The sequence below is a fragment of the Cololabis saira genome, chromosome 22 (genome assembly GCF_033807715.1).
Source record: "Cololabis saira isolate AMF1-May2022 chromosome 22, fColSai1.1, whole genome shotgun sequence".
NCBI classification, from domain to species: domain Eukaryota; kingdom Metazoa; phylum Chordata; class Actinopteri; order Beloniformes; family Belonidae; genus Cololabis; species Cololabis saira.
Genome location: NC_084608.1, coordinates 26,395,791 through 26,414,537, shown reverse-complemented (window position 1 = coordinate 26,414,537; position 18,747 = coordinate 26,395,791). Strand labels below are relative to the sequence as shown.

The 18,747-nt window shown below is 42.3% G+C and overlaps 1 protein-coding gene across 1 annotated transcript in view; it reads left to right on the top strand.

Annotated features, from left to right (window-relative positions):
* The window catches only part of LOC133423524 (cadherin-6-like), a 99,727-nt gene that overhangs the window by 72,860 nt on the left and 8,120 nt on the right, over positions 1-18,747 (top strand). Inside the window, exons 7-9 of the mRNA XM_061713723.1 lie at positions 6,642-6,895; positions 17,450-17,586; positions 18,046-18,167. Of these exons, the coding sequence (XP_061569707.1) occupies positions 6,642-6,895; positions 17,450-17,586; positions 18,046-18,167 (513 nt within the window). The remainder of the gene's footprint in view (positions 1-6,641; positions 6,896-17,449; positions 17,587-18,045; positions 18,168-18,747) is intronic.

The window sequence follows — 18,747 nt, the reverse complement described above, 5'->3', positions numbered from 1 at the left end:
GCAGTAATTGATTAGACTGAAGATACCTGCATGGATGATTTTTCCAGGACCTGCGGAGACATCAGTCCTTTGATCCTGGAGATGTTCTTCAGGTGATAGAAAGCCGACTTTGTAATTGTTAATGTGTCTGAAGGTTCAGGTCTGAGTCCATGACTACACCCAGATTTCAGGCCTTATTAGTTGGTTTGTAGCTGTAATAGAAGGAAGTTGGAGTGTAAACGCTCTTCTTTTGGTCCAACAACTACTTCAGTTTTGTTCAACTGAAGACAATGGTGTAACATCCAATCATGGATTTGTTCTATGTATTTAATCAACCCTTGTATGGGCTCATCGTCTCCTGGTGACATTGTAATGTAAAGTTGTGTGTCATCTGCATAGTTTTGGTAATTTATCTTGTTGTTTATTGTTATTTGATCTAACAGAAGCATGTAGATGTTAAATAGGAGGTGTCCTAGGGCAGAACCTTGGGGAACTCCTCATGTCATATTTGGTGATTCCAATTTAAAGTTACCCACCGACACAAAGTAGTAAGACTCAAAACAGTCAAGTACCATGCCAAAAAGTCCGACCCAATTCTCCAATCACTCTAGCAATATACCCTGGCCAACGGTGTCTGAAGTTGCGCTGAATTTACGATTTTAATCAGATCAGATGCAGTGATGAGTTAAGTTTTCTTTAAGAAAAGCTTGTGGGTAAAATATTGGCACAACAGGATCAGGATGAGTTCAGCTGATCCATAATATCCTCCAGGATTTTGTAGTTGATTGCGTAAAATGTTGTCATTTTGTCAGGAATCTGCGTAGTTATGGTAACTTATATTGTTGTTTATTATTATCTGAGCTAGCAGAAGCATGTAAATGTTAAATAGGAGGGGTCCTAGGACAGAACCTTGGGGAACTCCTCAATTCATATTTGGTGATTCCAATTTAAAGTTACATACTGACACGAAGTAGTAAGACTCAAACCAGTCAAGTAACATGCCAGAAAGTCCGACCCAATTCTCCAATCGCTTTAGTAATATACCAACGGTGTCAAATGCTGTACTGACGACTGATAAAACACCTGAAAAAAGGGATTAGTTAAGTTTTCTTTAAGAAAAGTTGTAGGTAAAATATCGACACAACAAGATGAGGATGAGTTTAGCTGATCCATAATATCCTCCAGGATTTTGTAGCTGATTGCGTAAAATTGTGTCATTTTGTCCGAATTGGTTTTGATTGGAGACAACACTGTTCCTGGACTTGGTATCGATGCGCTCACCGCTCTTCTAATCTTCTGGATTTGCTCAGTAAAGTTGGTAAATTCATTGCAGGCTCTTGTAGAGGAGTTCAGAAGCTGCTGACACAGGAAGGGTTGTTAAAGTCCACAGCAGCAAACACTGCTGTTATCTATGTTTTTGTTGATGATTTCAGAAATGAAGGACTCCCTTGCATTCCTCAGATGTAAGTGATATCTGTGAAGTCTCTTTATAGATATCATATCACGACGTACTGCAGTGGACTTGTCCTGCCTTTAGTCTAGTGCACTGGGACGGGCTCCGGCTGATCCCTGTGATCCTCCTCATTTTCTGAGCTGCTGTAGAAAAATGGATGGATGGATTCTGAGATGTTCAGGTTGGATTTTGCCTCCTTTTATTATTACTTCTGTTATTAAAGATGCATGTGCGTCAGACTCTCATTTCAAGAGCGAGGCTCCAGTAACCCACCAGTCTGCACTTTATAAAGGAAAAAAAAAATAGAAGCGCTATATTTCCTCCTGCTTTGACAGCTAAAAGATGGACAGTAGAGTTATTAGATTTCAGCGTACACTTGCTCACACTTCCAGTACATTTGTTTTGAGTGAGATTTGCTCTTCCTCCGAGCTGGGACCAAAGTAGAAATATTGATGCCGGGTATGGATTGCAGCTTTCAGCTGTGGTGTGTTTGATGTATTCAACAGTATCTGGCAGTTGCCTTATCAAGGGCTCCACTCTGCAGCCTTCGATCGATCTCTTCTATCATCCCATCATTAAGTGGAAGATGACATAATTGCCTTTTGTAGCCGCGGCCGAGCCGTAGTGGATGTGATCTGCTGGTACAGTGCTGGTACGGGGATCGTGCCCTAATTCTGAACCTACTAATTAAACGGGTTTCCCATCATGGCTTACGCAGGTCCTTCAAAGCGACGTATTCCTCTAGTGTTTTAAGACCAAAACTGTGAAAATGAATCACTCAAAACGCGCTGTGATTCACGGTTTCAGCTCTTGTTTTTTTTCTCTTTCTTTAAGCTCTCAAAGCCTCTCTTTCCAGCCATCACATACTGTACCAACCTCCTTTCATATGTGCGCTTGGCAGCCTGCGAGGAAGCTGACTCTGATCCGGCTGAGTCCGCTCACATTCATTAAAATGCGCCTCTCGCCCAATTATTTCCCATCAATCGGGGGGATACCTACACTGGCTACGACATCAAGAACGACGACAACAACAACAAAAAAGTTCAGAAAAGGGAACCAAAGCAAAAAACCAGAGAAGCGCTCGGGAATCGTGCCGCTAATCACCAGTCCATGGACTCCGACGACCAGGAATACGAGGGAACGCGTGGGAAAATGGCTCATGTCTTTCCTTTAAAGTGAACAAAAGTGCAAAATAAAAGTCTTAAATATTCATGATTATATGCAGCCCTGAACTGTACGTTCAAAACTTTCAATACATCAAAGAAGAGGCTTTTATATCGTTACAAAAATGCAGAAAAAAAATCACCTTGAAATAATCCTTCAAAATAAAATAAATGAGCTCCTCTGCTTCATTTTAAGTGTTCATTTGGCCCCAACGACTCCGTAATGGTGATATCGTTGCATGAAGAGAGACTGATTACACTCTTCACAATAGCGGAGACAAAGAGGGCTGTCTGGGAGCATCAGATGGACTATTTAAAAAAAAAAAAAGGCCATGAGGCAGTCTTGAAACGCTTTGACAGATTGTGCATTTATCAGGAAGTTTCACAGCCGGAAAACTGTGAAGACACTTCCAAGGACGCGGCGCTTTGAGAGTCTGTGAAAGTTGCTGGTGAGCGATGGAGGAAGACAGGAAAGAAAAAAAGGGCCAGATTTTTAAAACAAGAAATCTATCTGGAATAATGTTATATAATTTTGTCTTGCAGTGAAAACACGGTGGAGGGTTTATTATGGTGTGGGGCTGCGTTGCTGCTGGACCCAAACACACAGATCCAGTTTGTGGATATCTGTTCGTTGGGTGGATATTCGGGTTTTTGCCTCTTAGCTCGGGTCCCCGTTACCCGTCCACTTAACCTGTCACTTGGAGCCTTTTACGGTGGCGTTCTGAGAGGCTTTGGATCGATTAGCTTAGCGGTTATCATGCCGTTTTTAGATGAGATGAGTGAGACGTATACACATTTTTTTTTAATTGAATATCTGTTAATAACCCTGGATTCACACCGAAAGCGTCACAGGCGTCATAGGCGTTCGGCTGCCATTCATTTTCTATGAAAGCTCGCTGCCAGAGGCGATGGAGGCGTCCAGAGCGTCAATTTGAAGTTGAAAAATCTCAACTTTATGCAAATGAGCAGCGGCGACGCTGAGGCAGCGTCCAATCACAGACCGGGATTCCCAAAGTGAGAAGCCTCAATGCAGATTGCACTTTCATATACACACAAACGTACACTCATTCACATGCATACATGAGCAGAGCTGTGCACTAACACACTTATTTTATCAGGAATTAATATATTTCATCCAGAAAACTGACATTTTTGCTGATTTGACTGCCATTTTTACCTGAACTGCTAACTGATGGTTGAGGAGCTGGATGGTCCCAACGATTTTTTTTGCTAGATCGATCCAATGCCAAATAATTAAAACCCGTGCTTATTAATCACAAAACACAGTTTAAACAATATGACCAAATTCGCTCCAACCCGGTGTGTCAGTTTTCACTGCAGACAGACTGCAGCTTGTTAAGGAGCATCAAACTCACTCTTATCTACGCAGAAATAACGCTAAAATATAAAGAATGCTTCCCAAAGTATGATCCATGGTGAAATAGGAAACTGAAGATGTGCACGCTATATATAGATATATGTAGACTATATGCACTTTGTTCACTCCAGTTCTGCAGCGCAGCTTGAAAGCCCCGCCCACTGCAGGCGTCGACAGACTTTCAGTGTGAATCCACCATAAGAGCTGCCATTTGTCTATTTACTGTTACAGTGAGCGAAAATAACAGAGTCAAATTCCCTTTCTGGTTTGACCTGACCGCAAAATAAACATGATTCTGATTCTGATTAAAGCAGAAGAGAAACATGAAAAAAGGAAACGATGGATGTTTTCCAGCCGGCAGGAGTCCTGACCCAGAAGTAGTAGTGGTGTCTCCAGAGGGGGGTCTGAAGGAAGGAGGCGGTTCTTTTTAAATGTTTGTTTTCTAAATCTCACCAACTCTGATCCCTGCTCCCCCCCCAGGGCCGTAAGCGCCGTGTTCTGGGTTCTTTAGTAGTTTCTCTCAGTCTCTGAGCGCCGCCGGTTCGGCTGGATCCATGAGATTAGGAGTTCACCTGACGGTTCAGAGATTATGTGAGATATACATTTATAAATGTGCATCTGTCTGGAATTATACATTTAATAAGGACAATTGCTGTCAAATCAACTTTCAACTTCTGAACCGAAACTCTCCTTGAACGTGGTTCAAATCTCCCGTAAAACCCTCAGAATTCACAGATTAATATAATGTCAGTCGAAGCAGGAGTATAAACCCAGCTGGAGGGGTTTTATTTTGAAAATCCTCCAGGTTTATCTGATGTCTCCATGTCGACCTTCAAAGAAATGGTTTGGGATTTCTGAAGATGTTGCATCTGTTGATACAAAACGTGAAAAAAACACGAGAGCCTTCTCTCCAGGGCGATGTGGGTGTCGCCTAGAATCAGCCACCCAACCTTGAAAGCAGAAAAATCCAACTTTTACACGCTAATTGAACTCATCTATGCAACTTTGAAACGTTTGAACCCTTGAAAGCATCCGTGGAAATCAGGGAAACAGATGTTTTCTCAGCGAGTCATTTCAGAATTCATCGTTTGGAAAGCGGTTGCAGCACGACGCCGGTGTCTTCCCACCCGCTGTTGTGATGCTAATCCGGCATAATGATCGCTTATTTTTCTAAAAAACAATAAAAACCGACCAGATGTCACTGAGCAATGATCAAAACATACGTCGGAGAGCCCAACGGCATCTGAGACCGACAACAAAAGTTTGTGTTTCTGTTTGAGAGAACGTCAGATTTCCACTTTGTGGAAAAAGAAAAACAACCTGATGTGAATCCCTTCCTTGCAAATTAAGGCGGCCTTGTTACTGTCACATTAGTTTGGCGCTGAAATGCCACATCAGTCACATTATTCAGCAGCAGTAGGCGGAGGCGTCCTGGAGAGCAGGGCGGGACGCTGCACGTGTCCGTCAGCCGTCCTATTAGTGTCCTCGGAGACGACAGTGAGACCCCGCGCCGGCTAATTAGATGATCTGCAGAACAACGGCAGTTCAAGGAATTAAAAAAAATAACAATCCGACCTGAGATTAGAAGTGGCAGGATGCTGGGATCGGTTCCCCCGAACCGACGGAGGAGCATGCTGATCAGAAATAACAGTTAAAGTTAAATATTAACCACATATGTTTTGGAGCTCTGGTTCAATTTTGGTCTGAGATTTTTTGCACTTTATCTAAGGTAACAGGAAGAGATGTGACTCCCTTAACTGTTCTGTTTGGTGTGTGTCCTTCCTCGTTCCCTCTTCCACCGGATAAAAAGGACTTGATTGCATTCATAACCCTTTTGGCCAGAAGGCTGATCTTGCGAAACCTGAAATTCCCTGTGAAAGAGGTGCTTTATTTTATGAAATTGGAAAAAAATTTACTCTGATGGATAAGGGCATCTCATTTGACCTGGACCCCTTTGACCCATGTCAGTGGAATTTGAACTGAACAGTGTAATATTGGGCCCTTTTTTATTTTAATTTAATTTTTTTTATATTTCTTTTTCTCTCTTTGGTATTATTTACTTATTGTAGCTTAAGTATTATTTGTGTATTTGATTTATTGTTGGTATTTATGTCTATTATGGGAGGTTAGGTGCCAATGGGGGAGTTCTGTGATTACAATATGTTGAGTTTATGACTGTATTGTATGGAGAACAGCTGTTTTCTTATGTAAAAACTTAATAAACAGATTGTTTAAAAAAAAAAGTTAAATAAGATAAGATAAGATTGTCCTTTATTTCTTCCTCAATCGGGAAATTCACTTTGTGCAGCAGCATTACACTTACAGTAACACACACATGCAGGGAAAGGGTAAAAAAGTAAAAAATATATAAATACGAAATATAAACAGTATATACATTGGAAGGAAAATAAAAAGTAGTGCAGTACGGGAAAGAAATAAAAACAGTGCAATAAAAGCAGGTAGGATGTTTATGAGGTAGACAGATGTCAGATACCTGATGTGCATGTTATTATTGCACATGCTGTTATTGTCCATATGTTTTGGAGCTGCCCCTCTCTGGTTCAATTTTGGTCTGAGATTTTTTGAACTTAACTGACAAAAGAGAAAATGAGTGTTCAGCTTTTGTTTTGTGGACAAAGAGAGAAGTAAACCTGTCTGTGCTCCACAGCCCCTGGACTACGAGAAGAAGCGTCAGTACAGCCTGCGCGTCCAGGTGGAGAACGTCCACATCAACCCCCGGTTCTACTCCATGGGCCCGTTCAGGGACGACACCACGGTCAAGGTGGTGGTGGAGGACGTGGACGAGCCGCCCGTGTTTGAGCGCGCCAGCTACAGCATGGAGGTGAAGGAGGACGCGGCCAGGAACACGGTGGTCGGCTCGGTCAGCGCCTTCGACCCCGACGAGAAGCGCCGGCTCGTCAGGTACAAGCCCCGCCTCCACTAACCTCCATAAAATGTTACATTTTGAAGCAGAAACACACAACAAAAAGACGGTTTGGTCTTCATAGACAGGTTTTACATCCACGACATCTACCTGATCCTCTTTAAACTAAAAGGTGAAGAGGAAAGTTGAAAACTTTAAAACATAAATCCTCGTACCGTACGTGGACTGATGGTGTAGAATGGATTTCTAGGGTTTTTCCTACATAAATCTGCAGGTTTGTGCTCTCTAAAAGTGCTGCGGTTTGACCGATGAAGATGACTCTCCATCTTCATTTACTCTGGTGCGGTAATATTTATACTTGATTTGATACTCCTGTTTGAATCTAACATGTGTTGCCTTTATTTTGACACCAAGTTTATTCAGAGGAAGCGTTTAGTTGCTGAGATTTAAAGCTGCTTTCGTCAAAGAAAATTATGACTAAATATCGTCGTAAACAAACCTTTATCACCTGAGGAAAACGAGACGAGACGCAACGAAAATGCTGGTCATGTGATGATAACGATAATTAAATATATAATGCAATATCTTAGAGGAATAAAAACTAGACTAAAATGTAGATTACAAAATAGAAACTCTGCTAAAAGGTGTCGAGACCAGACGAAATGTTCTAACAAAGGTCCTTAATATCAATTTGTTAAGCAGTTTCCTCTGGTTTAGTCGCTCACGCTGGGTGAAAATCGAATGTGTCGTCGAAAAAGAAAAAAAGACGGGGGGAGAAATGTGGAAAAATAAATATGTTGTAAACTCAAATTAGAGTCTTTTGTATCTAGAATGATTGTATTCTTGAGTCTATAAGGTAACAATAATATAATAATGAAATAACATTGTTTGAATTATAAAATGGGTTTGGCTAAATACAATCTTTGACTAAAAATAGACTAAAATGGTCCTGGACTATTCTGACTAAAATAAGACTAAAATGCTCAGACTTTTAGTCGACTGAAACTTGACACGACTAAAAGGAGAATGAACGTGACTGAAACTAATAAAAACTAATAGCTTGACCCAAAGACTAGACTAATACTAAAATTGAAACAGGCTGACAACAACAACACTAGTGAAGAGTAATTATGGGAGCGGCTTAAGCAACATCTGGAGAGCGGCCTTATTTTAAATACCGTACTGCTTGTTTTGCGGTTAATTGTTGGGATGACGACGATGAGTTTCGAGCTGATTAGTCTGGCGGCAAAAGTGTTGAACCTTTTTATCAGAGCGTCCGTCTGCAGGGTTAGCAGACGCTTCCCGGGATCAAGCGGTGGAAATGTCAACGGCGTGAAATCAGAGAGAATCTGACGGTTGAGGTGACCAGAAGCTGCAGGACCTCGCCGTTCATAATAATACATCTCATTTATGTCTCTGTATATGTTGTAAAGCGAGATGTGGTTGAAACCTCTGAAGTTTCTAATTAATCTCTGTCATATTTTCATCGGGATTGAAACTCGCGAGGCCTTTGCAAAGAAAAAAATAATAATCCCCTTCATTGTGAGAGCCACAAAGTGCTGCTCAGCGCTGCAATGTGCCAAAAGTTCACTCACTTAACTTAGTTCAGAATTATGCAAGTGCTCTAATAAACGGGAATGATGGCGGACGGCGGGGGGGGGTTGAGGCTGGGGCTCGACTGCTGCAGACTTTTTCATTTTTACGATGCACTAAGGGAGTTGGCTCTCAAGGTTGAAGTTCTAGCACTTTATTGCAGGTGTCAAATATGATATCATTCTCTTTTATCGCCCATCATCAAGGAGGTAGCTTCCCCGTGGCATTTACAGCTGCCCCGCGGACGGACGGGGGGGGGTTAGCCTGGCATGAGCAGGGCTCCGAGATGGTTTTCTTTATTAGCTCTCCTTGGCACGTGCAGACGCCAACGCGTGCACAAATCACCCGCTAAGCTGCTGCGTCCGGAGCTAAGAGCTCAGAGTTTAGACCTGGTTGTTGTGAGGCGTCGTACGGGTGGAGAGGGTTATAAAAGCATTTCCTGAAGTATTATTCACGAGTGCAGAGCAGTCAGGACTGCTGCCAATCCTCCCTGAGGTGGACAGCCCAGCAAATGTACCCAAAGCTTTGTGAGGGGGGACACGAGGAAACAAGAGATGCTGAGTTAGAAGAAGTTTGGTTTATTTGGAAGTTTGACAGGAGAAAGAGGAAAAAATGTGTTCCATCTAAGACAGGGGTCGGCAACCCAAAATGTTGAAAGAGCCATATTGGACCAAAAACACAACAAACAAGTATGTCTTGAGTCGCAAAAATGGAAAAGAATGAAGGCTGCGTGCATGCTGCATGTATCTATATTAGTTAAAACTGGGGGAAGATTTTTTTTTTTCATTATGCACTTTGAGAAAAAAGTCAATGTGGAGAAAAAAGTCGAGAAAAAAGTCGAAATGTCGAGGAAATAGTCAAAATTTTGTGAACAAAATCAAAATGTTGAGAAAAAAGTCGAAATGTCGAGAAAAAAGTCGAAATGTCGAGAAAAAAATCGAAATGTCGAGAAAAAAGGAAGAAAAAGAGAGAAAAAAAGAAGAAAACAAAGAGAAAAGAAGGAAAAGAGAAAAAAAGGAAAAAAGAAAAAAAAAGAAGAAAAAAGGAAAAAAAGGTCAAACATATTTGAAAAAGCTCCAGGAGCCACTAAGGCGGCGCTAAAGAGCCGCATGAGGCTCTGGAGCCGCGGGTTGCTGATCCCTGATCTAAGAGAAACAAAAACCAGCACAAAATAATAATAACAATACATTTGATTTATTTAAGGCACCTTTAAGGGCACTCAACACCGATTAAAAGAGTAAAAAAGACAATATAAATGCAATAAAATCTGAAATAAGACCAGGAATCAGCAGCAGCCTAGAGGGGGGAATTAAAGTGAGTAGTTTGAACAGGAGGGTTTTTAGGTGGGATTTGAAGATTGATAGTGAGTTAAAGTTCCTCTGGACCTCATAGTGGACAGACGGACACAGTGATGCTGATGGAGGAGGCCGATCTGAGAGTCAAAAAGATATTAAAAAAAAACAGAACTCCTGCGGAACCGGAGGAACGACAGCCGAACAAAGCCTCACATCTAAAGTTGCTTTCGTCAATGAAAATTATGACTGAATATCGTCATCAATGACCCTTTATCACCTGAGGAAAAGAGACGAGACGCAACGAAAATAATGGTGATGTGACGATAACCATAATTAAATATATAATGCAATATCGTAGAGGAATAAAAACCAGACTAAAATGTAGATTACAAAATAAAAACTCTGCTAAAATGTGTCTTAATTTTCGTTGACCAAAACGAGACGAAATGTTCCTCCAAAGATCCTTAATGTCCATGTTTTCAGTAGTTTCCTCTGGTTTAGTTCTGCTGCTGGGTGACGTCACGTCCTCAATCCCAGTCGCTGCAGCGGGGAATCAGATCCAGAAGATGCAGCTGCAGAGTTAGAGGCTGATGCCGTTAACGCAGAGCTCTAGGTTCACGTCAATTAAAAACAAAGTTACATAGAGAAACGCGGGGATCTTCTCTGGGGCTGGAGAAGAAGAAGATCCATCTTTGGATACACTTTCCTACATAGACGTGGAAAAGAAAACCCAATGTGTCATCGGAAAAGAAAAAGATGGGGAGAAATGTGGAAAAATAAATATGTTGTAAACTCAAATTTGAGTCTTCTGTATCTGGAATGAATGTATGAACGTGACTAAAACTAATGCAAACTAAAATGATAGCTTGACGGAAAGACTAAACTAAAACTAGAAATGCCAGAAACAACACGACTCACATCCCAACACTCAGACTTGTGTTCACGGTACGTGCACTAGCGCTCTGTCGCCTCTCAAGTGGAGTCAAGTGCTGAAGGGCTCAGGTGTGGACTTTGCGACGGCGTTGCGTCGTCTCCGGGGTGACGGCGGCTCAGCAGGCGCAGCCCTGGTTTGATCCCCGGCTTTGCCGCTCCACGTGTCGTAGTGTCCTCGGGCAAAACGCTGAACCCCACGGAGGCCCTGGTGACCTCAGCGCTGCGAGAGCGGCTTTATGGTGGGAAGTACACTCCGGTAGAAGCCGTGGCTTGTTCTGCAAAGCTCTGCAAGACGGATGTGGTTGTTCCGACCCGACCGGAGGTTTGCAGCCCTGCTAGGAGTTTTCAGATGGATATTCGGACATTCGGATAGGATTTTCTGGGTTTATGATCGTCCACCGTTTAACAAATCTGTGTATAAATGAAGACATTTGTGAAAAAAGAAAGAAAAAGGTTTATAAGGAACTCTGATTTGTCAATGAGGGATCGTTGGAGAGATCTATGACACAAGACAACTTGCACTCACTGTTTTGCAAACATGGTTTAGACTACGAATGATGTTGTTAAGGTCTTTTATCATCAGATCAGATCGGTTTAGAACAGGGGTCGGCAACCCACGGCTCTAGAGCCGCATGGGGCTCTTTAGCGCCGCCCTAGTGGCTCCTGGAGCTTTTTTTTTCCTCTTATTCTTTTTTCTTCCTTTTTTTCTCGTTTATTTCTCTTTTTTTTCATCTTTTTTTCCTTTTTTTCTTTTTTCTTGCTTTTTTCTCAACATTTTGACTTTTTTCTCGACATTTCAACTTTTTTCTCTCGACATTTCGACTTTTTTCTCCAAGTGCATAATAAAAAAAAAATCTTCCCCCAGTTATAACTAATATAGATACATGCAGCATGTGTTGCCTTCATTCTAAGGCTGATACAAGACTTTTCATTTTTTGCGGCTCCAGACATATTTGTTTTTTGTGTTTTTGATCCAATATGGCTCTAAAACATTTTGGGTTGCCGACCCCTGGTTTAGAAGATCCTTACCTGAATGTTGTTACCATCTTACCTCAGTGGTTCTTAACGGGACGTCCGTCGGCGGTCGCCATGAGCAACATCACTGTAGCTGCTGCCACGATCCAGCAGACATGCAAATGATGAAAACTACCATATATACGATCGTTGATCTGTGATCGCTGAGCACTATTCTGTTTTCATGCTCGTGTAACCGGTGCTGCTTCTGCGTTGTAATCATGGATGACCGGATTCAAGCTGTTCAATTATCACATTTGTATTTCCATTCCCTTTCCCCAAAGACATCACAGGAAGGAAGAGGGTCACAATAATGTAGATAGAAAAAATAGAAAGGAAACCATTTTACTTTAAGTTGAGCATGAATAATTTTGGGGGAATTATTAATCAGTTAAATCGACCATTGTTCCACTTGTCTGTAACTCAAACGTTTTCAAGTAGGGAGACTGAGAAAAGAAACAAATGGACCAGATCGGCAGTCGTTTGGCCATCAGTAACTGTCATCAAACGCTTTTTTGAATGATGCCAACACTTGTTATATTCATGTTGGTGGTCTTCCCAACATATAGTGAAATAAAGGTATAATTGACCCTTTGTCCCTGACTGACCAATCAGAAAAATCATTCTCCATTGCTACATCCGGTGTATCCAGTTGGACTAAAAAGCCGTCTCTCTCGTTCACTTCAGTGGAAAAAGTGTAGTTTTTACTTAACTAAACTGGATTCTGAATTTAAACTGGATCACTGGATTATTTTTTTTTCAACTTTGTATTAAGAAAAAGCAAAATACTCGGCAGCAGGCTACAAGTGTTTATTTATTTATCTTAAAATGGTTAAGCGGTGTGTTTGGGGCACTTGTAAGACTGAATCACAGGAATACATTTCATCCCAACGGTAGATTACAAAAAATGTTTGCTTTAGATAAAGCTCTGTGGACGGCCAGAACTTCCACCCTGCTATCAGCTAAACTAATCAAAAGATCTCGTTTTCGCTGAAAAACTCACTCCACGGTACCTGAAGTGTTCCTTTTTACTTATATCTAGTTGCTTTGGTACAATAATTAGAAATAAAGTGATGTAAAACCCAATTTTTACAGTGGAAGTGGACGGGAGAGATGACAGTTTTGTCGGACAAAGGGTCAATTATGTTTTTGTTTAGTGTTTGGTGCATCTGCTCCTCAGATACCGGAGCAGTTCATCTTTAGGAAGGGAGTCGCAGCCGAGCAGGAAATAAGTAAGGACATGACAGACTGAAGTGGACGCTGTCAGCATAAAACAGAGGACGATAAAGCAAGGAAACGCCGTGTGACAGGAAGTCCCAACGTGACTTTTTCCCCCTGGTGGAGCGTCTCCTGACATGTGAAATATGTGTCCTGCAGCGGCCGGCCGGCGCTCCGGTGACCCTCGGCGTCCTTCCATCCCGCCGGCCGCCGGCCCGCTGAGAGCAGCACTTTGGTTGTCCGGTCAGGACGGGCCACGCCGTTAATCTCCCCGCCATTAATCAGCCGAGGGGTTGCACCCGACCCGCTGAATTATTGTAAACCGTAGAAAAGCAATTAGTGAAGCCGGAGCCTGACGCTGATTTAACGAGGTTATCGTGGCCGGCGAGGTGGCGGGAGAGGAAGAGAGGCGGCCGAGCGCCGAGATAAAGACGGCAAAATGGTTGATGTGGGAGAGGCTGCGGGGAGGCGGGGGAGAGGGGAGCGGGGCGGCGATGCATTGAGAGCCCCGGCTCTCAGTGTCCCCTCGGGGGGCTAGTGTCTCCCCCCCCGATGCCCCGAGACTCCATTAATCACTCTGATGCATCACAGTGTTCTGGGAAGCAGGAAACAACACGACTGGATAACCTGCCGGCTCTCGGGGGGTGTTGGTGTGTTGGTGTGTTTGTTTGCAGCACGTAGACTGTACATGTGCTTCTGGGTCGGGAAGCTGATCTGTAGAGATGCTAGACGCTGTATCTGGTGAGGCTGACTGGTTAATTAAGAGAGGGTGGAGCTAACATGACGGCACCTGCTTGGACACACTCACCTGACCTCAGGTGAAGCTGGATGTTTCAGCGTCAAGTAAAACTTCAGATAATAGCCGAGTAACAATTATCCGCCTGGTGTAGCAACATATTTTTGATATCAAACATAAAGGCCGGTGGAAACGTAGTTTTTCTGGTGGCAGAAGAAATATTCTACCGTAAGCAAATATAGCCGACCTTAACACAAACAAATACCCTTAACCGAATTGAAAAGTGTGTTACTATTTATTTAATTTTAGCGTGACCTCACTCATGATGTGTTATGAACTTTAGCGGCTCACGTATCAAAGAGAGGTAAAGTAAGGAAAAGCTCTTTGCTCCCCTATTTATATTGTTTATATGCTTATTTATATGCTCTTTTCTCTTAGCTTGGATACTTCACAAGCGTGGCTAGATCGTTCCTGAAGAGGAACTGCTTCAGTTTCCGAAGACGCACAAACAGATTTGGGTTGAATGGAGACACGATTAATAAATGCAGGTCCCAAATAAACACCTGTTGATTTGAGCGATTTAAGCAAATAAACACCTTTATTCGGTGTTTTAGGCTCAACTTACTCTAACCAAAGTTACCTTACAGTTACCATCAGTAGGCTGAAACTAACCCGTCTCACGCTGGTCTAAAACCAGCTCACGTTCCCTATTAGTGGGGGAACAATCCAACGCAATGATAGGAAGAGGCGACGTTGAAGGATCAAATAAGGGAACCAAAGTCACCTCACAGGTGCTAAAGCCACTGATCCGTCCGTCCTCATTTCAGATGTTGCTACTAAATTAATGAGTTAACGTTGTACAGCAGCTTGATCGAAGGTGAAACGGATGGATCTCATCGCCATTGTCCACAAACGTCAGCCTGTTTGTACAGTTAACAGCAGATATTGTCTTTAAATGAAGAATTTAAATTCTTCTCTTTTAGATGTTGATTTACAAACGAGCCAAGTTCACAGCAACATAAGCTGCGTACTAGTGATGTTTGATTCCACCGATTTCCTTTCCGATATTGAGTAAAATTCAGGCTGGTATCAGCGATACTGATTCGATACCGATACATTGTGCAAATACACCTAATGTGGCCCGTAAATCTATTTTAGATACTTTAAGAATACAAGACATCAGAGTCACTTATTTAGGTATTTATTTTAAAGTCAGAAGTTTACTGAGGAAGCGCCTCATTCACAATGTAGCCGAGTTGTTACAACAGAAAAAACAGGGTTTGAAAAAGGTGTGTCCATCACTAAAAAAAGATCCTAAGCAAAATAAAACCATTAAAATAAATAAGAGAATTATAAACAAAAATAAGAACTACTATAAAAATGAAAAGTAGTTCCTACCAGCAGAGTGTCATTTAAACAAAATCTGAATAGTTAAGTTACTTTCCACCGTATTCCCGTTAATGATATACATTACCACAAATTAGTATCAAAAGTATCAATATTTTCATTTGAGAATCGATTTTAGAGCATAGAGATCTGGTATTGGAAGTATCGATATTTCAGTATTGATCCACACATCACTACTGCGTACATCCGTGCCCCTTATTACGCCTAAACCTATGGGTTTGTGTAGTTTTACCACCGTTCACACCAGAGGTCACGTGGATCTGTGCGCGACGCCTCGTAACGCTCACTAACCTCTGGAGCTGCGTTTCTTCTTCTGAATTAAAAAACTAAGCATCCACGCCGCTGAACTTTTCATCGCCACGGAAACCTCTTCTGCAGCCGGTCGACGTTTGAAAACACGAGAGCGTCTCCAATCTCTGGCTCATTTACGTCGTTAGCGAGACACAAAGGAGGCATGCGTTCGTCCATTCAACAGTAATTTGTTGAGAAAATTGCTTTGTGGAGTTGCGTTTCGTCCTGCGTTACTGTATCCAGGTTTTCCTGAAATGTCAGGCCTTTTCTTAGATAACACAAAGGGTAATGGAAATAATGTTCCTGGTTATTTCATAAAGTGGGCTGCTCCAAAGATAATTAACCTCTGTTGTTCGGCTCCCGCGTGCAGGCGAAACCCGCGCTGATGGGAAACCGCAACAAAACAACAGAGATTAGCACTCCCTCTTTAATCCTTTGTCTTTTTCTGTAAAAATAGAAAATGGATCACATTGTAGTACAAGTGTTTTCACAGAACCAATATTTATTTGACGAAAATTAAACCAAACAGAAAAATCGTTTGGCCAACACCTCGGACTGGTTTCATAGGATCTAAACCTCCATAAATGCAGATATTTAACCAGTTTGTTAGTCCAGAGAATTCAGACATGTGTTAACACAATGCCAACAGGGAAAGACATAAGCAGTGGTCCAAGAGGAGCATTTTATTTGCTGCAGAAAAATCTGGAAAGGGCCATTAAAACCATTTTTTTTTATATATATATTTTTATTAGGGGGTAAGGCACAGTAGAACATACAGTCATACAACATACAGAATATACAGTCTACATCCTAGGATGTTTTTTTTTTTTTTTTTTGATTCAACAGAACAAAAAATCCACACAAAATAATGACAAGTATTATTTAAGTATCAAAGCTGCACAGTATAAATTAAAAAATAGATGAATAAAAAGGGGGAGAGAGAGAAAAAACAAACAAAAAAAAACAAAGAAAAACAAACCCCAAAAACAAAGGAAAAGTAAATAAATAGATAAAAAGGAGGAAGAAAGAGAGAAATGAAAGAAGAGAGGGAGGGGGGATCCGTCAATCAGGAGGCAGGGACTGGAGAGAGTGGAAGAATGTAAGAAAGGGAAGCCACTTATTATAAAATTTGTTACAACTACCCTTCAGTGAATATCTAATCTTTTCCAGCTTCAGAAAAAACATGGTGTCATTGAGCCACTGAGTACTAGAAGGAGCCTTAGTAGACCATTGAAACCATTTCTAAACATTTTCCAGGTTCAGTGTTGGGAGAAAAAAGCATTCAAAACAGTCGGACAGCTAGGAAATGTATCCCACGGTGCAAAGAATGACAAAAATACGTAAATCTCAAACCCTTCAGGGCCCAGTGAGGATGGTAAGTGCTGAAGTCCAGGACGGCAACATTCAAAGAGGACTAGACGGAGGACTTGGAATAGAAATCCAAACCTTCTTTCTTTTCTCCTCAGTTTGCTGTTCTGAAATTTTTACCTCTGTATATGACTTTTTGTCTGTGGTGTTGTTTTTCATTTGCAATCTTTTAGATTTGTACCTTCTGTCCAAAAACAAACATGAGAGTCAGAAAATGAGCCAACTCCCTACTGGTTTCATAGGATCTAAGACCTCCATAAATTCAGATATTTAACCAGTTTGTTAGTCCAGAGAATTCAGATACGTGTTAACACAATGCCATCAGTGAAAGACATAAGCAATGGTCCTAGAAAAGCATTTTCTGCTGCAGAGCAATCTGGAAAGGGCCATGAAACCATTTCTAAACATTTTCCAGGTTCAATGTTGGGAGTAAAAAAGCATTCAAAGCAGTCTGGCAGCTAGAAAATTTAATCCAGGGTCAGAGAAGTGCAAAGAACGACAAAATGATGTACATCTCAAACCCTTCAGGACTCTGTGAGGATGATGAGTCCATGACGCAACATTCAGAGAGGACTAGACGATTATTTTTTATCTTCTGTCCAAAAACAATAATCAGAAAATGAACCCTCCGACCTCTTCTAGTCTGGCTCAACTCCAACTGTGCCCCTGCATCCGTTGCCAAGGGAACGCCACATCTTTCCCCAAAGTAAACCCGCCTCTCTGTGCGTCTCTCGCAGGTACAGCATCGACCGGCGCACCGACATGGACAGGGTGTTCGACGTCCACCCCGGCAACGGCTCGCTCTTCATCCTCAGGGAGCTGGACCGGGAGGAGCACGCCTGGCACAACATCTCCGTCATCGCCACCGAGTTCAGTAAGTGTGGACCGCAGACGCCGGGTCGGGTTATTGGAGCTGATTATCATATTTAAGTGAACTGTTGGCTGGTGTTGGTCTTCCAGCTCAGTGACCCTCACGTTTTTATGAAACTAAAAAAGCCCAAGGCTCCATTTTACTTGAAATTCAACCTCAACCAGTTGAAAACAAAAGACCAGTTTGTGAGTATCCAGTAAACCTTGGAGCACTTTCTGATTCCTGCAGATATTTCACATCAAGACTTCCATTAATATTTCATTTGAGAAAAGAAATCACAATTGAACGAAAAGCATTTCTGCAAAAGTGGCTTGTTGTTGTGCAGGTTAGCCGTTATTTATTTATTATTTATCTACCCCTAAATTAATTTGGGTGTAATTATCCTGCCTGGAAACCCAGACAAAGCCGCTGGTGTAAAGAAGTAATTAGTGTAAAGTCCCCGTGTCCACCTTTGTGTTGCAGACAGCCCTCGACAGCCCAGCAGCGTCCCCGTGTACATCAGAGTGCTGGACGTCAACGACAACGCCCCGACATTCGCCACCAATTACGAGACCTTCGTGTGCGAGAACGCCAAGGCTAATCAGGTGGGTTGTTACCGGGTTGTTACCGGGCCAGGAGTCGTAGCCATGGTTTCATCCAGCCGACAGCAGCTCGGGGTGTAATTAGCAGACCTCCGACACACGTCCAGGTCTCAGGTGGAGGACGGCGCCTTCTTTCCTCCAAGCATAAGGACGTGAAACAGCTGCAAACATCTGGTTCCCTCTCGTGAAATGGGTCCATTTCCACCGGTACAGAACGTACCGAACCAATTGCAGTCTTCATGCAGGCAAAAGTGGACAAATTCCATTATTCGATGCCTATCTGTCACTTTCACCTGTGGTCCTAACCGAGCATTATGACCTGCGGTGTGAATGAGAGAGGTCACATTTTTGCTGCGTTTAACGATGATCCTGCTCCACTAAGCGCCATCTTGGCTCTTTTGTCTGGCTGCTGCTCCGACGACGACTGATGCTTAATTTCTCTGCTCGGTTGTAAGTTGTTTCTTGTTTCTCCGTGTGTCGACTGCCACCTGCAAGTCAAAGTTGAATCCATTGCAACCAGACTCCAGCAGTTATTGCACCTCACACATCTGCTAGAGTCGTTCTGATACCTGTTTATGTTGTA